The sequence below is a fragment of the Lineus longissimus genome, chromosome 14 (assembly GCF_910592395.1).
Source record: "Lineus longissimus chromosome 14, tnLinLong1.2, whole genome shotgun sequence".
In the NCBI taxonomy this organism is placed as follows: Eukaryota; Metazoa; Nemertea; class Pilidiophora; order Heteronemertea; family Lineidae; genus Lineus; species Lineus longissimus.
This window is the reverse complement of record NC_088321.1, coordinates 2518116-2539827: the sequence shown is the minus strand read 5'-3', so window position 1 is coordinate 2539827 and position 21712 is coordinate 2518116. Positions and strand designations below refer to the sequence as shown.

At 40.5% G+C, this 21712-nt stretch overlaps 2 protein-coding genes across 9 annotated transcripts in view; one reads left to right on the top strand and one right to left on the bottom strand.

The window, feature by feature from the left end:
- The window catches only part of LOC135498884 (uncharacterized), a 500658-nt gene that overhangs the window by 315645 nt on the left and 163301 nt on the right, over positions 1–21712 (bottom strand). The gene's annotated exons all lie outside the window — the stretch shown is intronic.
- LOC135498840 (uncharacterized) lies at positions 8054–20646 on the top strand. 4 transcript variants are annotated; one of them, XM_064789319.1, is made up of 13 exons: positions 8054–8319; positions 9230–9289; positions 9610–9696; positions 11533–11591; positions 11830–12331; positions 12645–12743; positions 13429–13494; positions 13875–13958; positions 16492–16581; positions 16891–16996; positions 17212–17366; positions 19158–19258; positions 20457–20646. In XM_064789319.1, exons 7-10 carry the CDS (start codon positions 13435–13437, stop codon positions 16984–16986), a joined length of 330 nt encoding a protein of 109 aa, XP_064645389.1. In that variant the 5' UTR covers positions 8054–8319; positions 9230–9289; positions 9610–9696; positions 11533–11591; positions 11830–12331; positions 12645–12743; positions 13429–13434; the 3' UTR covers positions 16987–16996; positions 17212–17366; positions 19158–19258; positions 20457–20646. The 4 variants fall into 3 exon arrangements, 3 of the variants coding, with proteins under 3 accessions (XP_064645389.1, XP_064645391.1, XP_064645390.1); XM_064789320.1 differs by lacking the exon at positions 16891–16996; XR_010449154.1 differs by lacking the exons at positions 8054–8319; positions 9230–9289 and having other exon boundaries at positions 9627–9696; positions 11533–11587.

Here is a 21712-nt window from a genome sequence, read left to right as displayed (position 1 = left end):
TAATCGCTCTTAATTTTTCGAAGTACCGTATGGGAATTCATCACGTGATACACGTCACATAATAACAAAACCGCCTCACCCGACCCAAGCACTGGGCGCAATGTAGCGCACAGCTCCCTTTATGAATACTCGGGGCAAAAATAAAATATGATATAAAATCCCGATTAACATTTCTTTACTGCAATAAAAACAGGCTATCCACTGCAGATTAACAAGTAAGTGAGTGTTCCGGAACCATTGGAGTCCGTGCGGAGGAATTCGAAAAAACCCTAGGCGAACTACTTCCTCCGTCTGGTGCTGCCACCCGCTAGGCTCGCGGCATTTGTTTTACTAAATTCGTAACTTCAGTCATTGCCTCTTCACCATTCGCGAAATAGTTCCTAAAAATGGAGTGGATTTTCCGGTCACAACCCCTCAGACCAATCAACCCATATCACCCAGATTGTCCCAATCATCAAAATCAAGACAACATCACAGACATATCATTTCATTTCACCCAAATTGCCCCAACCCCACAGTAAGCCAACACCCTAAAACAACCCGTGCCACGGGTGTTATGCTAGTCATTGTAACAGAACCATCAATCAATTGTGTTGAATTCATAAAGACCCTGACTGAGACCATAAGGGGAGTTCTCAAAGGTCACCATCAAGCTAGCTGACATAAACAATTACCTGCTGCGAGCTAAAATTAATCTTCAAAATGAATAATTTAGCAGGAATTTTCAAATGAAAGCGAAAAAGCTTAGTTGCATCATAGTTCACCGATACATTGTGAAAAAGAACGAAAATAAACGAAGATAGATAAAAAAGTATTTGGATTTTTTTTTAATTGCCTGCTCCATAATGAAGATACAGGATTAGCTGGGTTAAAATACAACGAATACATGAGCAGCTTATAATATACTAATGCCTGTGGAAAACCGCATTCAATTTCCTTATTCTGTCTCTGTTATATTTTAAAAACCTGAGGACATTTACTTTCTGGTAGGACTGCACATTTTTGCTGGGCATGATGATTTATCTTTCCCCGTATGGGTTTAACCACAATTGCTACATTAGGAATCCTGACCTGGTGGGTGCGATTTCTTTTTCTTGCAATCAGATTGCTCTGCTTCAATTCATTTTAAAAACCGCTATTTGGTGGCTTAAAATGAAGTTTCCCTTTTTTCACAAATAAGTGTATCATTCTGTTCCTCCTTTTTGCTGTGGCATGATTTCCTTGGATGTCCTATATAGCACCCTGCTTAGAAATCTCGTGAATCTGTTTCTTTTCATTGAGAGCTAATTCGCGTTCCTCAAAGGAATCTTGCGGACGTTGTCCTTTAGTGGTTCCCGTTTCCCATCGGTTACGCAGTAACTGATCCTTTAGTTCAACATAATCGCATGCATTTGCTTTGTTGCGCAAATCAGATAGAAATGTCTGGAATGGTTCCCCATCAGGCTGTTGAGTTTTCAAGTTGGATTTATGCCTTTCCAATATTGTTCTAGGGTTGCAAAGTTCGCAAAATTTAACTTTCAGAATCGCGGGGTCTTCCCTCAGCAGCAGCAGCGTTCATGATCAACTGCAAGCTGAGATTTTTCTACTACAAGGTTTGGGACGCGCTTGTAAAAACGTGAAAGCACGTTCACGTTCTATCCCCTCTGGGCGAATCTTGAATATTTCGTATCTGCACTTCTTGTCAGAGAGCCGACCGACTTATTATGATGTAGCGGTAAAAGGGCTTATAATATTTGTCACCGTATAAACTTCGCAACTCTGAACTCGAACCCAAAGACTAAACCAACTAAGATATATATTTACATTATTTATTATCCACGTCCCTCTAACCTCATATTTACAACCGACACTAAAATATTACAAAAATATGGCGCACAATAAAATATCAACAAGAGATCACATAAAAGAATCTTACCATGCTGTAAGGTCAAGGGTGAAGTCAATTAAAATACTCTGGCGCTTTTCAAGAGAAATGTCTTGTTTGGCTACAGAGGGTGAAGTCAATTAAAATGCTCTGGCGCTTTTCAAGAGAGATGTCTTGTTTAGCTACAGAGCGTGAAGGCTGGCTTTGTGGATCTGCCAGGACTTACTAAAAACATCTGAACATCATTATTTATACCTAATTATACACACCCCTCATGGGTAAATAGCCTAGCCCAAATATCAGGCTCTGAGCCAACTAGCACTCAGTAATTAAGGAAACAACCAATCAGTACACAGCAGCATCAATACAAGATTATCAGACAGGGCCAAGGGCAGGAGCCTAGTAACCAGCTGCTAATCAGGAAGATCATAAAAGGGGTCAAACAGCTTAAAAGATAGAGATTATAAAACAATGAAAAGGGGCAATTAAGAAAGCAGGTGTTGAAACTCATAACGGTTTAACGATCCTGGGTGTCTGGGTTCACCAGGGCTAGAGAGAAACACAGAAATAATAATTACAGATATACAAATGTAGTAAGCAATTCCTAATATTGTCACATTGCCCCCACAAACGAAAAATTGATGTCCCCATCAACATATAAAATCCAAGTGAAATATAGGAATTGTAAAATTTACAAATACTGTACAAATATAGATATATGCAAAACTTTGACGACGAAAAATATTCAGTTAATACAAGTAAATGCAAGAACTCTAAATATCGTCACAATGACGTCAATACCCGATGATGTCGCCGATCCTGTGATATTTGTCCGAAACATCAGACCCAGCGAGAGCAGGTTTGGTGCGTTATGCAAGTAAGCATTAAGAAAGGCTGTGACAACTCTCCCAATCTCTCAACTAACACTTTACCCCACACAGCCTAAACTAGCAAAATTGAAAGCAACCGTTCAATTGGTATGATGTCTCTAAAACATTTATGAATATGCCGGCTTCTCACAAAAGAACACTCGAATGAAAATTTTTTTTTAAAGCAACACTTTTTCCAACTTCACTTTAATATGACGTTCTGTCATCAACAGGCACTCAAAGGCCAAAATCACACTCTAAATTAAAAAAAACAGCCAAAATAAACGGCAAACCATGCAGCCTACCAACAAAATGGGCTTCAATTTCAAAGGAGATGCTATTTTCTTCTCCAATGCCAAGCACGGAACATCGCTTCGCATGCAGTCACGATATTACACTACCGTAATGTCGAATAGGCCTATATGGTATAGTTACAGCGTAGTTGGCAAGCTGTAGGTCTAATAATTAAAAAAAACGTAGTTTATGGAAGAAAACCTAGTTTTATGTAAGAAAACCTGGTTTTCTTCTTTTAAAGCTTAGTTTCATGGAAGAACACCACAATTTGTTCAGTGAAACTAGGTTTGTATGGAAGCATAGGTTTATAATAAAAACCACGTTTTCTTGATCAAAACCCAATTGTTTTTTGCAAGAAAACTATGTTTAAAAAAATTAAACCTATATGCTTCTTCAATAAAAACCTAGTTACTGTACGTAGAAGGAAAATTGGTTTTGTGGAACAAAACCATGTTATATACTTGTCTTCATCAAAACCTAGTTTTTATTCTTATAAAATCTAGTTGCCAATCCATGTGCTAGAAACCCAATCTTGACACTAGAGGCGCTGATTACGTTCCTTACAACGCATCGTCTTTTTACCTCGTCTCCACAGCGGAACACGCATGATTCGTCTGGGGGAGAGGTTGAGTGGGAGATGAGCAAACTCGCACAGTGCCGAAATTAAAATTCAATTTCAGACACTGGAATTGGTAAAATTCCGCCATCTTGGATATCGGCATCCTGAGATTCAGATGTTTTCAACACTGCGTCACCACCACTTCAAACTCCAAAGTCTTATCCAGGCCTAGTAAGTGCCACCTTCTTTCATAAAATGGCTTGTTTTATAAATAAATAACAAAATATGATCTTTTTAAATAAAACCCGAGATGTTCTGGTGTGTTTTTACGTGAATTTATTGCAAACTATCAATGCAGCGTAGTGCAGCCATCGTGTTCTCGGGCGTAGTGGTGATGCGATAGCCTCTTTGCAATTGTAAAGATTCTTTACATTTCCACATGCGCGGTACTGCTTTTCAAGATGGTGGCAATTTAGCAGTGCTAGAGCCGTTGTTTAGGAACGACATCAGCGCCTCTAGTGTCAAGATTGGGAGATGAGGAGCTTCATTACTCCACATGCGCAGTGAACCCGTCGGTTTTGTTTAAAGCGAACTGGAACCGCCGAGCGATTTATTCAACTTTTCGACTTTCACCGCCCGAGAAAGTCAAACTTCCAACTTCCTATTCGAGTTCAGATTTGTAGCTCCGCCCCCAGTGCCCGAGCATGCGCAGTTCAATTTGTTATTAAGCGCGCAGCAGAAAAGCCGAAGCGCTACTATGGTTAACGTGCATACGACGTATCCAATGTAAACAATGTTTCTCAAGTCCATGGATTCGTTTCAAATGGCTTAGATTTGACTTAAAATGGCCGCCAGAAGAGATAAACGCGCGAATGAAGCAACTCGACTATTCTGAGCTCCGAGAGAGAACCACATGAATATTCACACTGTTTTTTAATCACACTTCAATTTCTGGGGGTTTACCCCCCGACATATGTGTTTTGATTTTTTAAAATTTAGGAATAATATCCAAAAGATGCTTAAAATGGATATAATCCCGAACAAGCCTATCGGCGTCTGATTCACAATGTGGTTTGTGAGGAGTGTCATAGTCGTCAACAGTGTAGCTTACGTATTTCGAAGACCAGTGGAATTGGCGGCGTCAAATTATTAGTGAAATTTATAATTTACAAATTACAAATTACAAATCGTTTATTGAAACCGTGTAAAAAGTTACATTTTACATAAGATGAAAGTACAATGACCGTAAGTGCAGTGTGGACACATTCGGTAAGAAGAAAGAGTGGGAGAAGATTGGTGATCATAAATGAGGTATGTAGTATTCAGCAGTGTTGACCTACAAGGTTCTAATATGAAATATGCCACACGTTGGGAGCATGCAAGGCCTAGTACAATACACCATCATCACAATCAAATATTTCAATAATACACTGTCAACGAGAGTGAATGTTCAACCATCATCACGTGCATTGTAGTGTACATCCCCCATGACGGCTTGCGCCCCGCTGTTATCGAAACACCGTCACCCCTTCGAACGGATTACGAAAAGAGGAAGAAGCAGGTCCGCATTTATCGAAATATTGCTAAATATAATTGTCAAAATTTTACAATTAGAACGGATTGCGAAAAGAGGAAGAAGCAGGTCCGCATTTATCGAAATATTGCTAAATATAATTGTCAAAATTTTACAAATCACCTATCACAAAAAGAAATAATGATGCAATTACCCAAAAAAGATGAGATTTGACCACTGGTATAATTCCGCCATCTTGGATATCGGCATCGTCACCACCACTTCAAATTCTAAAGTCTTATTCAGGCCTAATATGTGTCACCTGCTGTGGTAAAATGGCTTGTTTTATCAATAAATAACAAAATATGATCTTTGTTAATAAAATCGGAGATCTTCTGGTGTGTTTTTATGTGAATTTATTACGAACTATCAATGCAGCGCAGGGCAGCCATCGTTCTCAGGCGTAGTGGCGATGCGATAACCTTTTTACATATCCACATCCGCGGCACTGCTTTTCAAGATGGTGGCAATTTACCAGTGCTAGAGGCGTTGAAAAAATTGAGAGTAGGCCCCTAATGAATAAATTCTCAACGATATCGATATATTTTCGTAATTCCAGCACTACTATTCAACAATGAACGTCCACCGACAATCCCACTTGACGAATATTAATATCAATTCATATCGTATATCTTAAAACGCTTTTATTTCATTTTAAAAAGAGTTATCGAGTGAACGATGACCTCCTACCGTACCCTCGAAATAAACAGCCAAAATGACCACAAAAACACCTTTTTAGAAAAAAACAGCGATTTTTACGAAATAAATGTCATCAGAGACGAAACTAGACACTAATTTAGCTAGGGATGCACAGTAATAGTACCTGAAGTGATCGATTTCAAGGAGAAAATACACTGAAAACAACTTTTCAGGAACAGAAATAAGATCACATTGTGAATAATTAATGAAGCAAAAGACGGGCAGGCGTTTCGAGAAAAAAAATGTTATTTTGAGATTTCAATAAACCTTTTGAACGAATTCCACATGGGCCGTGGTGGGATCCGAAGACACCTCAAGGAGGAATGTATGTTTTTATTGGGTACCATTAGTTTTGCAGATCTTCTGTTTTTTTCTAAAGAATAATCAATATTCGCTAGCAGGCTTTTTATGCCCCCAGGTATGAAGAGGGTTCTATGTTCCTCGAGTTCTTTGTTCATCAGTCTGGTGTTCCTCAAGAGTAAAGGGTCTTCAAGTCTCTTGGCCAGCAAAAACCCTTTCCAACCAATTTTTTATGCATTAACCATTCAGCAACATGTTGGTGGGGGAAAAACCTGATCCCTAGATCCCTGACCCCATGAATTGGTTGCCCAGGTACGACCACAAGCAATTGTCTCAAGGAAGCCACCAGTACGACCTCTTGGGAGTCTTGCCAATATCCAATATCATGCCAGTGAAAAGGAAGGGTAATGATGGTTAGGGGTTTGAGGGGCCTTCCCCCCCCCCCCCCCCCCCCCCAATGCACTGGCAAAAACATGTCAGAAGGACGGGTGTTGGGGGGAGGGGCTCTCCATGGCGACAGTTGCGCGAGTTCAATAGAGCTTGCACTTTACATTAGAACTAGCATTGTACCCGTGGCGCAGGCAGGTTCAAATGGGCTATACCTTGAATAGATTGAATCAATAAACATCTAATGCAATATAAAAGGAGCCATATCGAAGAGACAAATTAAACCAACCATTTGTCCACAGACTCGGACCTAGCTGTGGCGTGCTGTATGCGTGCATATAAAAGTATATCAGTTGGTCCGATAGAGATGATGAGGCAATGCCTCGTTCCTTCGTCAGCAATATGCGCATTTTTATACGGTGAAGGAGTACCCATGCAGATAGGCCTTCACATGTCGGCCTCCAAATGGCTCGAACCAATTGCACTATCACTACTATAACTTTAAAATGCGTGCTCCTCCTACATGTAGCCAGGTCTCGGGCAAGGCACTTACTCGACAGGCAAGCTAGAAGTTCAGCACCGTGAGCAGCTCCCTGATAAGGCCATTTCAGGTTCAGCGTGCCTCTTCAGATCAAGTATTGAGAGCTGTGGTGAGCTCATAAACATACCATGGTAACCTTCATTATCACGAGTTAGCTCTGGCTAACACAGCACCCATAAACAATAGACCACCAATTTGACCCCAGCTCCTTACTGCGGGAAAACCCAAGTCCAGCAACCGAAAATGCCAAAAATACATTTTTGTTTACATTTGAACTGCACACATACGTTTGTTTACAATTTCTTTCCCCGCGAAATCTCGAAGATCAGGTGACCTAGGCCTACAATCGTGGATTGAAAAATAACATTAACCTTGGTTCAGCAGGTCAACACGTGTACAGGCTGTTCCAATCACCCCCCTACAGCCAGCCGTTCAACAGGTAGTGTTAGTCACCCTGTGGGGTGGGAGTGCAGGTGATTCATTAATCCCCTGCATAACTAAACAGCAATGGCTTGGCTTCCGTGAGTTGTAAGGAGAATTGACCGTGTCCGATTAAAAATCCCTCATTACTGCTCCGCTGAAGTAAATTTCCGAAAATAAACATGACGTTGCATCAGGATAACATATCACCTGCAAACGTGCAAAATTTCCAGACGAAACACGACCCCCAAATGGCACTTTAGCGAGCCGCCTTATAGTATTATGATATAGATCTGCCAGAGTCCCAGACTACCATAGTCTGGACACCTTTCGGGGGGGGGGGACATTTTCCATTTCTTTGCCGGCTATTATGACGATGGAGTTGAGTTACTGCTAATGCGATACACGGAGAAAACTGTCTATCAAAACAAAAAATTGGCGGAAGGAACTATAGCAGGGTCCCAACCGGGGGGTTTGGGGGGTTTCCCCCCAACCTAAAGGCGCTGCGCGCTTACTAGGGCACTGCACTGATAATATTATTGAGAATCATGTGAGAATCACGTGAGTCATGCGATCTTTCATTCATGAATTTTCGTAGTAAATTCCATAGTAGTGACGTCACTGAATGATTGACAGCTAGGCGCCATGTTTCATTCATGCCTCGTTCTGATCACCCGATACGCGGGAAATGAAAACGAGGTCATACGAACTGGCTTGGCGGTTCCAGTTCGCTTTAAGCGCGCGCAGTTCATCCCGTGCATGCTGTCAGCTGTGCAGATCGGATGTCAGTCAGTTTAGCGCTACAAAACGAAAGTAAGTTTTAGTTTTCATGTTTGCTGCGTGATTTGAACGTGATTTGCTAGTGTTTACACATAATATGCATGGAAACACGCAACTGCTCCGAATCAAGAAAAGATCACTGCATTTCTACTGTAAGCAATGCAAGCTGCGTGTATGTACAAGCATCGAAGATGGATAGCAGGATACATGCGTGATGCACAGCAGTAGATTTTAGGCCTATACAGTGTGTATCGGTGACATTTCTCCTTTGGGTGAAACATGATTGAATTATTGGATGGACAAAGTGACGCTGACAGCTTGTTGAGTTTATGCAAGCTTTCCTTCCATATCTTCATGACTTATGAATGATTGATGGTCTCATACTCATAAGTGTCCAGTTGAAAGTGTAATAATGGATTAATGATTATTATGTAGGCCCACCAGCAGTCGCAACAGAACATCATTACTGACAATAGACATGATTGAGATGCCTTAGTGCATGTCAGTTGTCACAGAGAGTAGGCCTATGTCGATATGAGATGACATGTGTGGGATTCCAGATGCATGGCATGTACCACAGAGGGTTAGGAACCATTGCTCAAATAATGTTTTCACAGCAATGAATGAATGATGTCACTGCCATTGATGCTAACAATGGCTCAAGAGACAGGCCTATGAACTTGTCATTCTCAATACGTGACCCATCACTGCAAAATGGGTCGCATGTCGCACAGAAGATGAGCCTAAAATGACACCAGGACATATTATTAATACAAGAAATTGATACACTCAGATTTCACAAAAGGCAGACTATAGTGAAATGAACAACCAGTCTTTCTCAACTTGTCAAGCTCGAAGTGAAGTGCGACTCGTTTTGCTGTTAGTGGGTCACAAATGGTTTTGTGTTAAAAAACTCTTTAATATTTTCTGATCTTTTTTGCAGTGTCCGATAGTTCTGACCTAGGTGATTTTGGGAGTAACCTGAAAAAAGGCTATTGCGAGTGTGAGTGACTGTTATTTGCCACACCTACAACCCCCAAAAAAGAAGCCAAAGAGGAATCCTGCAAGAAGAGGGCCACCAAGAACATCTGCATCCATTGCCCCATATTTTCTTCTACCTGGACCAGTTGTTCCATCTTTTAAAGCCAGTTTATGTCTTCTCAGCTGCATTTAGTTTTATGTTTATCTTGCATGCCAGCACTAATTAGTACACCATTGTTCGTAAAAGTTATCAATTAAAGTTAAAATGTAGAAATGTAGAAAAATAATTGCTATTTATGATAAGGGTCGCTGCATGTATTAACAATTGTTTTGTAATTTTAGGTTCCATCCCAGCAGGTACATGTACAAGTAGCCAGACCGAGGCCAATAGCCAGACTATGACTGAGACTGCCACATTGAAATAATGAGGTAATTGTTCCCTCCTGTTTGTGGGGGTGTACTGTTCAATTCATTTAGCTTGAACGACGAAACGTGTGTTCTTTGATGCCATGACAACATGACTTGTCACAGCAAAAATCATTGCAATTTTATTTACTTCTTTCTAAGCTCCTTAAAATGCGGCCATCTTTGCAGACATTTTGTCAACATCTGATGAAGAGACAAGACCACAATTGATTTTTTAAGCCTTTTAGCAGTTAAATTGTCAATGTTTGACCGCGACGCATCAAATACTGCGTGGGGTTGTGAATCTGAAATTTAGATTATGTTATTCCGGACAGTCAGGCAAGTAAATGGTGAAAAATAAACTGGTAGTTGACCACGGAAATTTTTTGATAATCAACAAATTAGACAGACTTTGATATTTCCACTCTTTTCAGCCAACTGGCAGAAAAACTCAAAACACGCCCCCTTTTACCCAATTAGCAAAATTCGAAATTAGTTTTTTCATCAAATAATTTCTTTATATCTGTAGACTTGCCATAGCAAATATTTTTTCAATACCTCTCCAAATATGTACTTGAGAGTTAAAAACATGCACTCGTCTAATTGATAGGCCTCGACCCTCCAACCTATGAATATTCATTAGTGGTCTTGTCTCGATGAAGGTAGATTTCAGGGGTTAACATTTTGAGAATTTTTTCAAACTAATGTAGATGACATCCCACAACTCTCCAACAAAGGAAAGTGATATCTGGAAATTTTTGGAGAAATGAGAGACATTTCAAAGAGTGGTACAACTGTGCCAAAAGCGACGAAAGGGGACAAAATCGACAAAAAGTCATGATTTTGCAGCCAACAGCACCAAATTCAAAGACCAGCCCTGGCCAGAATAAGCAAGCTGTGGAGCTGAAAATTTAGGATGTGATTTAGGAATATCTTTGCTGCTTAGGGCACAACTTTCAGAATCAAGGCCTAAGTAGTGTCAAAGAAATTACAAAATGATTGAATGGCAACACAACAAGACTTGTAAAAATAAAACCGAACTTAGACCGGGGCTAGGTTGACTCATATTTTGGTCAAATTAAGTTTTTTTCTCATTATTTTAGCTTGTTTTGACCTTAAATCATCAGCAATACAATATTCTAAATGAATTAGAGTGATTTGAGCACATTCAAATTTTTCACTAAAATGACCAAAAATGTAGTGTAAATGGAGACAAGACCACAATTGATTTTTTAAGCCTTTTAGCAGTTAAATTGTCAATGTTTGACCGCGACGCATCAAATACTGCGTGGGGTTGTAAATCTGAAATTTAGATTATGTTATTCCGGACAGTCGGGCAAGTAAATGGTGAAAAATAAACTGGTAGTTGACCACGGAAATTTTTTGATAATCAACAAATTAGACAGACTTTGATATTTCCACTCTTTCCAGCCAACTGGCAGAAAAAACTCAAAACACGCCCCCTATTACCCAATTAGCAAAATTCGAAATTAATTTTTTCATCAAATAATTTCTTTATATCTGTAGACTTGCCACAGCAAATATTTTTTGCAATACCTCTCCAAATATGTACTTGAGAGTTAAAAACATGCACTCGTCTAATTGATAGGCCTCGACCCTCCAACCGGCTATGAATATTCATTATTGGTCTTGTCTCTGAATGCAGAAACTATGCTAAAATCTTAACAGGCTGGCTGGCTGGCTGGAAACTTAAGCAATATTCCCCTGATTTGTGATCTGTGGGAAAAGGGATGTAGGCCCTACTTTGATGCCAAAACTTTCAGGGCTGATGACCTGGCTCTAGACTTCTCATCCCTCAAATAATTGTGGTTAATTTTTCGCTAAATTTTCTGATTTCAGTCATCACACTCACAGTCTAGGTCCTGAACACCAGCAGCGCATCTGGTAGTGGTCTGTAAGTAAGTATTTGTTCTCATCAAACCTGGAACTGTCGATCAACTTGTCAGACAGAGGCAACAATCAACTTCAGCTTATATTATGGCACTTGACCCGAGTTGAAATCCACATTGCCATGCACTTGACTTAACCAAAAGTTCTCCATGTACGATTACCAGTATCTTTACTTTCATGGCCACTTTTTTTAAACTGCTTGTGGGATTAATCTTGGCATTAATTGTATTTCATTGTTTTTTTCAGTTATTTCGACCTCGGTCATCAATACCAGCAGCCTCTGGTAGTCGACTTGGGTCATCGCACCAGCAGCCTCTGGCAGTCAACTTGGCCTTGGGTTATCAACACCAGCAGCCACTGGTAGTCATCATAGGTCATCAACGACAGCAGCCTCTGGTAGTCGACTTGGGTCATCGCACCAGCAGCCTCTGGTAGTCAACATGGGTCATCAACACCAGCAGCCTCTGGCAGTCAACTTGGCCTTGGGTTATCAACACCAGCAGCCGCTGGTAGTCAACATGGGTCATCAACACCAGCAGCCTCTGGCAGTCAACTTGGCCTTGGGTTATCAACACCAGCAGCCTCTGGCAGTCAACATGGGTCATCAACACCAGCAGCCTCTGGCAGTCAACATGGGTCATCAACACCAGCAGCCTCTGGCAGTCAACTTGGCCTTGGGTTATCAACACCAGCAGCCTCTGGTAGTCAACTTGGATCATCAACACCAGCAGTCTCTCGCAGTCGACTTGTAAGTGAATACTAGTATTTCTATAACCTTCTGTCCGCTTGTTAGGCAGAAGCAACAAACATGCGGCTGAGCTTCTCCTGTAGGATCCACGTTGCCATGTACTCATCGACCATCTACAATGATGGACTTCGATGTTGCACTTCACTTTGTTTTATGGTAAAGCAGTTGTGTGTTTTAGTTTGATGTTAGTGAGTAGTTTTCATAGGGACAAGAACATTAAACAGGCTCATTGCAAGTACAGTAGAACCTCAATTATATCAAAATTATTACCGCACCCTTGGGACTGACATACTAAACATGTACATTTTTCCAGCCTACCACTCAAAATATCCCTGGACTGCTGCCGAGTTCGCCAACTGCCACTGATACTGAAGTGCTGCATGCATCGAATGCATCCACTGTGAGTGTGAGTGTAAGTATTCGACCCTGTTTTTTTCTGGATTGGTATTATTAGTCATGCTCGACGTTTGTCACAGTTGATGACTTCTGTGCTCTAAGTTAAGTTTTGAAGGACAACAAAGGTATTCATTCTGAAACAAGCAAGTCTTCATCATTGTTCATGATGAGAGATTTTAACTTTTTACACTTTACAAACCTTCAACATTATTTATATGTAGTTATAATTCGAGTTCAGTGCTGGACCTATTGCCCACTTCAACATGGTTAGCTTCATTCTGCTTGAGGCCTTTTTAAAAGGCAGTTCAAATTAAAGGAACAGTGCTTTCATCCAGAGGTTGATCATTCTTCATGACGAATGGAATTTAACAATTGATTCAGCATTGAGCACTTGGAGGTGATTTTCTCTAGGGAGTAATCCCCCTTCAAGGCAGAATGTACGGTGGCGTGACTCGGACTTTGGCTAGAGCCAAGAGGTAGAGTCTACGCAGGCTGCTCATATTTGTCACTTGGTGGGGTCTTTCAGGTATATACACCAGATACAAGGAACCTTTGTTTTAAGTCTTTTTGAAGGATCAATCCTGAGTTCTCCCCAGAATCAAACCTGGGCCCTATTGCGGGATAACCAGCAGTGTTGACCACCAGGCTATCATATGAGGCTGTCAGAAGCTATCTTTTCATTTTATCCGTCTTTGCTTTAGGAGCCAATGTCTATGTCTGATGAGAATAAAGATGATCACGAGGATGCCGTTATCCTGAATAATGAGGTAGGCCTTTTGTGTCTGTCGGACATATCCCCTTGTACATAATGTTGGCAAGCACATTTTCTGTGGGAGTGGTAGGTGCCCTTTGATTTTTGTCTCCGATCTGAAAAGCTATTTTGGTGGTCTTCCGCTATAGAAATAAAGCACCAAATCATATCACTGCATCAGTTTAATGATCACGGTGCAGTCTCAAGTGAAAGAAATGAATAACGTGTATTGCCTCTGCAACTCGACCAAGCAACTTTAAATTAACAGTCAATTTGCCTTGCTCATAGATTGTTTCCTAGTACGCTGTCACTCTGTGGTACACTTGTTGAAATAGTTGAATGAAGATGTACCCTATATTGCTTTACTAACTTCTTGATTAACGCATTTCATTTCAGCCGCTGCCCGACAGTAATTTGAGGAATCTGCTTGCAGTTCAAGATTTGGAATTTTTGCAGAGCCTCGCTTCTGATCAAGGAAGGGTAAGCATGCACTCTCGGGGTGGCCACACAACCAATCTCGGGCTGTACATGCCTATCCCGGTTTTGGCAAGCCAAGGATGCTTATTACTGTCTCCACGGCAGGTCTACGATTGTAGTCAAAAGCCCTCATTTTCAGTAGCTTGTCCAGCAAAAGCCCATGGAATTGCTTTAAAAAGCCATCTTCTGTTGCAACAACCTTTACTTAAGTGCACCATTGGCACCCACAAGAACCCTGAAATGCTCTAAAATTCAGGTATCATCCTGCTAATGAGAGTGTGGATGGAAGGTGCCCATGCCTTGGCGAGAAAAGCAGCTTTAAATCTCCATGGAAACGGATGTGCCTACCCCTTCTTGCACTACAGGGTGGATCAATAAAAAGGTAATCCTGAAACAAAAAGCTTTTTATGTGATAATTATTAATGGCATGAATCTTACAAGTAAGATAAAGAAGGAGCCAGGCCCTTTCCATTGATGTCTTCATATTCATATCACCCATGCACCCACGGATAACTGCAGTTCCAATCTTTTCATGTTGTGTTATGCTGGGGTATCCATGGTCTTCCGGAATTACCCTTGCTACGGTTTCCGCTCATACCGTGTTCACAGTCCTTTTTGTCGTTGGCCCAGATAGCCTTTTTTTGGCGGTTTGTCTATCCGAAAAGTTTTCTCCGAAGGCTGCTCATGTTGCCTCCAAACTTCATGTTTGAAGGAACGTTTCCACCATGAATACGTGCTGCTCGATTGTCAACTGAACCATCTTGTACTTTCTGTTTTTCGGAATGTCCCTAGGCAATGATCACCACAGCAACCAAGGAGATTAAACACATGATGAATTGATCCATCAAGCATTGAGAGATGTCATTTGTTTGGAAGTTCATGTCTCAAACCTGCTTAAACCTAGGCGATTTCGAAAAATTCGATTTCTGCATGTCATTTTCAAGACAATGATGTGCAGTCATCCGTGGTAGACATCAATGGAAAGGGACTTGCTCCTCCTTTACAATACATGTAATGAAATATCAATGGCATTTACTTATCATATAAAAGCTGTTTATTTTAAGATTACCTTTTTGGCTCACTGTAGGGGAGTCTATACAACATTGCAGTGTCTGTCGTCGTCGTCGTTGTCTGTATTCTGTTTTAAAAACAGTGGCACGTTTCTTAACCACTAGAGCTATGAACTTGAAACTTTGTACAGAGGACTCCCCAGGTTAGGTGACATCTGACAATGAATTTCGGTCGGATCAGATTTTTTGACTTGGTCACCGGGGGAGCAGAAATGGAAACCTAAAAAGTGTGATATCTCTCTTATAAGTGACTCATTTTTGATAACATTTTTATGGTAGGTTTTCCTAGTAAGAGTACATCACATATGTGACCCGCCATGACAAAACAGGTCGCATGTCGCTCCGAGCTTGACAGGTTGAGACAGACTGGTTGTTCATTTCACCATTGTCTGCCTTTTGTAAAATCGGAGCATATCAATTTCTTCTATTATGTCCTGGTGTCATTTTACGCTCATCTTCTGCGCGACATGCGACTCATTTTGTCGTTGTGGGTCACATATCATCCGGGTTTTTGATTTGACTTAATTTTCAAAATCACAGAGGTCAAATGGCGGAAATTGTCCGTTTGAGTGTAACTATGGCACGTTTCTTAACCGATAAAGCCATGAACTTGAAATTTGGTACACATGACTCCCTACACCATGTAACCTCTGACAATGAATTTCAGTCTGATCTGATTTTCAAGGTCACAGAGGTCAAACGGTGTGAATTGGCCAATGGAGTGTAACACAATGGCACGTTTCTTAACCGCTAAAGCTATGAATTTGAAATTTGGTACACATGACTCCCTATGTCATGTTCCCTCTGACAACGAGTTTCGGTCCGATCTGATTCTTGACTTTGCCACCAGTGGGCCAGAAGTGGAAACCTAAAAAGTGTGATTTCTCTCTTATGAGTGACTCGTTTCCGATAAAATTTTGCTTGGTAGGTTCTCCCAGCAAAGATACATTACATATCATACAGGTGTTTGAATTGACCTACTTTTCAAGGTCACAGAGGTCAAATGGCATAAATTGGTCATTTGAGTGTAACTATGGCATGTTTCTTAACCGCTAAAGCTATGAACTTGAAATTTGGTGCACATGACTCCCTTTGTCATATAACCGCAGACACCGAATTTCGATGTGATCTAATTCTCGACTTGGCCACCAGAAGGCCAAAACAAAAAAAGGTAAAAAGTGCATTATCTCGCTTATTAGTGACTTGTTTTCAATGATAATTTTATGGTAGGTACTCCAAGCAACGATATATCACATGTCATACCAACTTTTGGTTTGACCTATATACTATACATGTAGAATATTTCTTAACCAGGATGAATTCCTAACCACCGATAAATCTATAAAGTGCGCACAATGGCCCCTGGCCGTTTCATTTTCATTGTTGATCCACCGTGTTCATATTCGGGACTATACCACTCGACATTTAATTGCTTACGTTACAGAACAATTTATAATATATTTTAGGAATCAGATAGAAGACAAGCGCAGTTGAATTTGAGGATGGCTCGAACACAAAGGAGGAGGAGAGCAGCCGCTCAAGAAGAGAGGAAAGAGGTACACGATTTTCATTCTTCTTGAAAGCAAAGCAATGTATCCATTGTTTGCCAACTGATGAGATATCTACTTGACACCAGTTTTCGCCTAACAAATTGTGTTCAGCCTTAGTATCAGAAGTATTTAGAGGCTTCAGTGGTCAAACTTTGTGCCATTACACTTACAGTAGTCAGTAATGATAGACAGACAAATCTTTATGGTTGTCTTTTTCCAAAGAGAAAATGATATCGTTAGATTTGCAAAAGTTCGATTGTGTTGATAAATCATTTTGCTTGCTTACTAAGTCCCAGCTTTCTCCTTTGGGTTCAGTTACAAAAGCTCAAGGACGTTGGTGATGAACCTGAAGAAGAGATATTGATTTCATTTCGTAGTAATCGCCCATTGAGACGACGGTTCCGTCACTAATGATGTATTGGTAAGTAAAAATGTCTATCACTACCTGTATCATTCACCCTGCTAATACTTGGGTCACATTGCTATGTATTGCATTTTTTCGGAAACTGGCTGGCTGAAGAAGTTCAAAGTAATACCTCAAAAAGTATTATTCTTTTCATCTTTTCAATGACAACAATGATTGCCAGACATGTTCATGCAGTTATCAACTGAATTTACTTTCAATCTTGTTTTCAGCTCCTGTTTATTGTGTTGAAGGATCCAGCTCATCACCAGCTGTGAAGTTATTTCTTGCTGGGAAAGAACTTTCAAGTTTCGAAGATAGCCTTACTGATGTCGGTATTTCCTCTAATACGTCATTGATGGTGAAGGATGTTGCAGTCGATGATGTGGTAAGTTGAGAGTAAGAAATATCTGAACTCCAGTCCATAATGCTATTTCTGAATGTACATCTAGCATATACCCAACCTTGACAAATGTACTGTGAAAAAACATCTTTTTAAATTTCAACCTAACAATAGTTTAGATTTCAAACTAACAGCTGTTTAAACATAATTTTTAGCTCACCTCTTAGCAGAGGTGAGCTTATCCCATACCGTGGCGTCCGTCGTCCGTCGTCGTCGTCGTCGTCGTCGTCGTCGTCGTCGTCGTCGTCGTCCGTCGTCCGTTAGCAGGGCACGTTTCGTAACTGTTAGAGCTATTGAGTTGAAACTTGGTACACATGTACCCTTATGTAATGACACCTTGGAGACCAAGTTTCGGTCCGATTCGTTTCATGGTTTGGCCACCAGGGGGCCAAACGTTAAAAGTGAAAATATGCAATATCTCCCTTAATAGTAGTCGGGAAATTTTGAAAAAAATATGGTAGGTACTTCTAGCAAAGGTGCATCATATATCCTCCGGGTTTTTGATTTGCCCTCCTTTTCAAGGTCACAGAGGTCAAATAGTGTAAATTGGCCGTTAGGATGTAACGATGGCACGTTTCTAAACTGCAATGACTATTGATCCCAAATTTGGTACACATTTACCCCTTAGTCAGGTAATCTCAGGGACCGAAGTTTGGTCCAATATGATTCACCACTTGACCACCAGGGGGCAAAATCCAAAAACCTTAAAAATTTGATTATTCCTTAACTTCTTGCCCGATTGCCACCAATTTGATATCATGGGTACATCTAACTGCCATACAATATATGTTACACAGGTTTTTAATTTGACCTTCTTGTCAAGGTCACAGAGGTCAAATGGCGTAAATTGGCCGTCAGGTCGTAACTATGGCACGTTTCTTAACTGCAATGACTATTGATCACAAATTAAGTACACATGTACCCCTTGGTCAGGTGGTCTCAGGTACCGAAGTTTGGTGCGATCTGATTTGCCGTTTGGCCTCCAGGGAGGGGGCCAAATCCTAAATTCTTCAAAATGCCATTATTCCTAGTATTACTTGCCTGATTGGCACCAATTTTATATCATAGGTACATCTAATTCTAACAACCATTCAATGTGTCACCCGGGTCTTCTTTGATTTGACCTACTTTTCAAGGTCACAGAGGTCGAATGTACTGTAAATTGGCCATTTTGGGGAAATTGTAATTGCTTGGACCTACATCAAACCTAACACTACATGACACAATACCATGCTCTTTATCCATCTTTCCTCCACATGAGGTGAGCACAATGGCCCTGGCCATTTCATTTTATGTGTACAAATAGACATGCATAACTTATATGAGTGCAAACGTTCTGGTGAATAGCTAGAGATTAAATGGCTAACCATTCATTTCGTTCAGAGTGTTTGATGATTAACTTGAGCAGATCCAGCAGTTTCATCTGTTTTGTAGTTGTAATTCATATATACATGCACATGTTGTATGCAGCAGGTCACCATGATATAGAGATAGAATCTGATTCAAGCAACATTTTGATTGATTTATGGGGATCTAGTTGGTGTTTGTCAGAATTGAGATCATGGAATTCATGTGAGTTAACCAAAAAGTGAGTGTTGGAGCGTGGATGGTCTTTGAGATCCCTGGTATATGAGTATGAAGCAACACAGTTACAGCAAGATACATATCGATGTAGATTACTTACCTCAGGGTGAATTTGGGGATTTCTATTTCTATTTCGGATCACATTCAGTGTGTATTGTAATCATATAACCTCAAAAACATGCGTCTTTTTAGGATGTGGAAGAAGATGACTGCTCTGATGAAGAAGAGGTGGCAGCTGATAGTGTACATGAACCAACCGAGAATGAGAAACATGCCAGGTGTGGCAATGACTGGTATGTTCTCTGGTCCTTCTTGTTTTTGGGATCCATTCACATCACAAGTTGAGTGGTTTTCTAGGCCAAAAACCATCAGGAGCATGTGATCTGATTAATATTAAAACACACGGGTTGGTTTTGTGTTTATCATCTACAAAAAACAATAACTAGAATTGTCAGTTGAGTCTTGCCAGACTCTGGAGTCTCCGGCTTTGATGGGGGGGGGGGGGGGGCCATTATTAGGAACGCGAGAAATTTGCATGAAACTTGGAAGATAGCGAAGAAGAATGATATGAACGACGTGAATGCTGTGTATGAAACACACGCGGTATCCTCGTGCCGTTCAATTCTTTACATGTATTGTTCAGTGTATTTCCATACGCATCTTCCACCGGGGACGATGTTGATCAAGGAATTCCTGGGGTATCAACACCCTGCCATCTGATGGTGGCCAGCAGTACCAGGCTATGATTTTCAGCTTTGATTTGTGGCGAAACAACTGATCAAACAGCGGTATCAAAATAAGGGCTGATTGAATTTCAATCCTAGGCGCAGAAATATTACAATACGAGACAATCGGAAGCAAGGGGAAGGACACTTTCAGAATAATTTCCTTTATTGGTATTGCTGTAACCGGCGAGTTCAGTGAGGTTTCACATGCATACCTCTGTGTATTTTCATACGGGACATCACCCTGGAACCCAGACTGTATGTTCAGTTCGCGGACAAGGTTGAATCTAGCTACCATTTGCAGTGCATTCCATTATGTACGTGCATACACCACGTCCACCCGTGACGAGAGTGTGCCGGATAATTTTCTGGGGAGAAGAATCCCTACTAATATAGATTATAGTCCATTCACAATGTTATGTCCGCATCGCTTTGGGCTCTTGAGGCAAACCAGTTGTCAGTTTTCTTTGAAGTGTCATGACTGATGTTGCTATTGCGAAACAAAAGGATTAATGTGACGACACAACTAATTTAGTCTGGCGCAGTGTCATGAATTCCCCTCTTTAAATGTGCAAATATTGGATATTCTGGATTTCCCAATTTGTGATCCCCATGTCTGGATTACTTTCCTGGAATAGGCAGATCAACTTCTTGATACTTTTGCTTAGCCATTTTGCACTTTTGGAGTAAAAGCATTTTCTGGCTTATTCATCCCACCCAATGTTTTATCTCGTGTGATTCAAAATCTTTTTTTTCGCTCTTTCAGATTTAGCTGCAACTCCGAAAATGATCAATGGAGCTCAAGATTTTAATGGGAGCTGGACAAGAGAGAAGGATCTTTGTCCGCAGGGATTCAATTCTAAGTCTTATGGACTATCACAGGAAGGATAGGGACTTGGTTTTTCATCGTATTGTAGTGGTGATAGTGGGAGAGGAGGTGGCTGAAGATCTAGATGGTGTCACCAGAGAGATGTTTACAATTTTTTTTCGGAAAGTTTTTTTTGAGTTTTTTATAAGGAGAAATGAAAAGGTTCCCATTATGAACCATGAATGGTGTGGGAGAGATAAAATGTTCCTTTTAGGCAGAAATATTTCTCATGCTGTAGTCTTGATAGGATACTTTTCCCCTTCCATTTGTAAAGACTCTTGCCGCGTTATTTCAACTGCAGGTGCCTGACACCATGTACATCGAGTTTTTTTAAGGTATGTACCCGAGAATGACGAGAGTTTTCTTAACTGCAGTGACCATTGATCCCACATTTTGTACACACCCTATGAGTACATTGTCAGGTCATCTTACAGCCGAGAGTTTGGTTCCATTTCATTCATCAATTTGCCAACAGGTGGCTAAATTCAGAAAAAATGTAGAAATGTGATTACCTGCCACCAATTCGATACCATGGGTACATCTAACCTCCATAAGGTATGTGTCACATGGGTTTTTTATTTGACCTACTTTTCAAGGTCACAGAGGTTAAAGGTAACCTACAGCAAAACTCTTATAAAAAACAGGAGTTTTAAACGGCCCGGTTGAAACTTAAGGCGAGAATAAGCTTCCATTGATAAATGTTAGCAGTTTCGAGTTCCCCATCGGTAGGTGATTATTTAGCCAATAAGCTGCATGAGAAGCAATCACCAATTTAGATATTTTTACCACATTCAGCTGTAGTCTAAATAAAGACTTGTGCCACGACTGGATCTCTTTAAATGGCATGAAATGTAGATTTGGCTATATACTATAGCACGTTTCTTAACCAATATGCATTGTCCACTTAATCAGTATATTTTGCTAATGTGAATCCGGTTAGTTTGATGCTCTTTCTCAGGTAATTGTGGTAGCCTTGGGGATGAATGCGGGTTTAGGTCTTGAAGAAAAATTGTGCTTTCATGACCCTGTTATACTTTAAAGTACAATGTAGGCATAGCTATTGTTTATACTTAATATCTATAATTTTGCTCTCTTTGTCTCAATAACTTCTCAAAAGTCTTGAATGAAGCCATTTTCTTTATAATAGCAAATGT

Coding starts and splice junctions, on each gene's coding strand:
- LOC135498840 (XM_064789319.1), top strand. CDS start 13,435: ATGTCTATGTCTGATGAGAATAAAGATGATCACGAGGATGCCGTTATC. Junction 13,959..16,491: donor TCGCTTCTGATCAAGGAAGG/GTAAGCATGCAC, acceptor AATATATTTTAG/GAATCAGATAGAAGACAAGC. Junction 16,582..16,890: donor CTCAAGAAGAGAGGAAAGAG/GTACACGATTTT, acceptor CTTTGGGTTCAG/TTACAAAAGCTCAAGGACGT.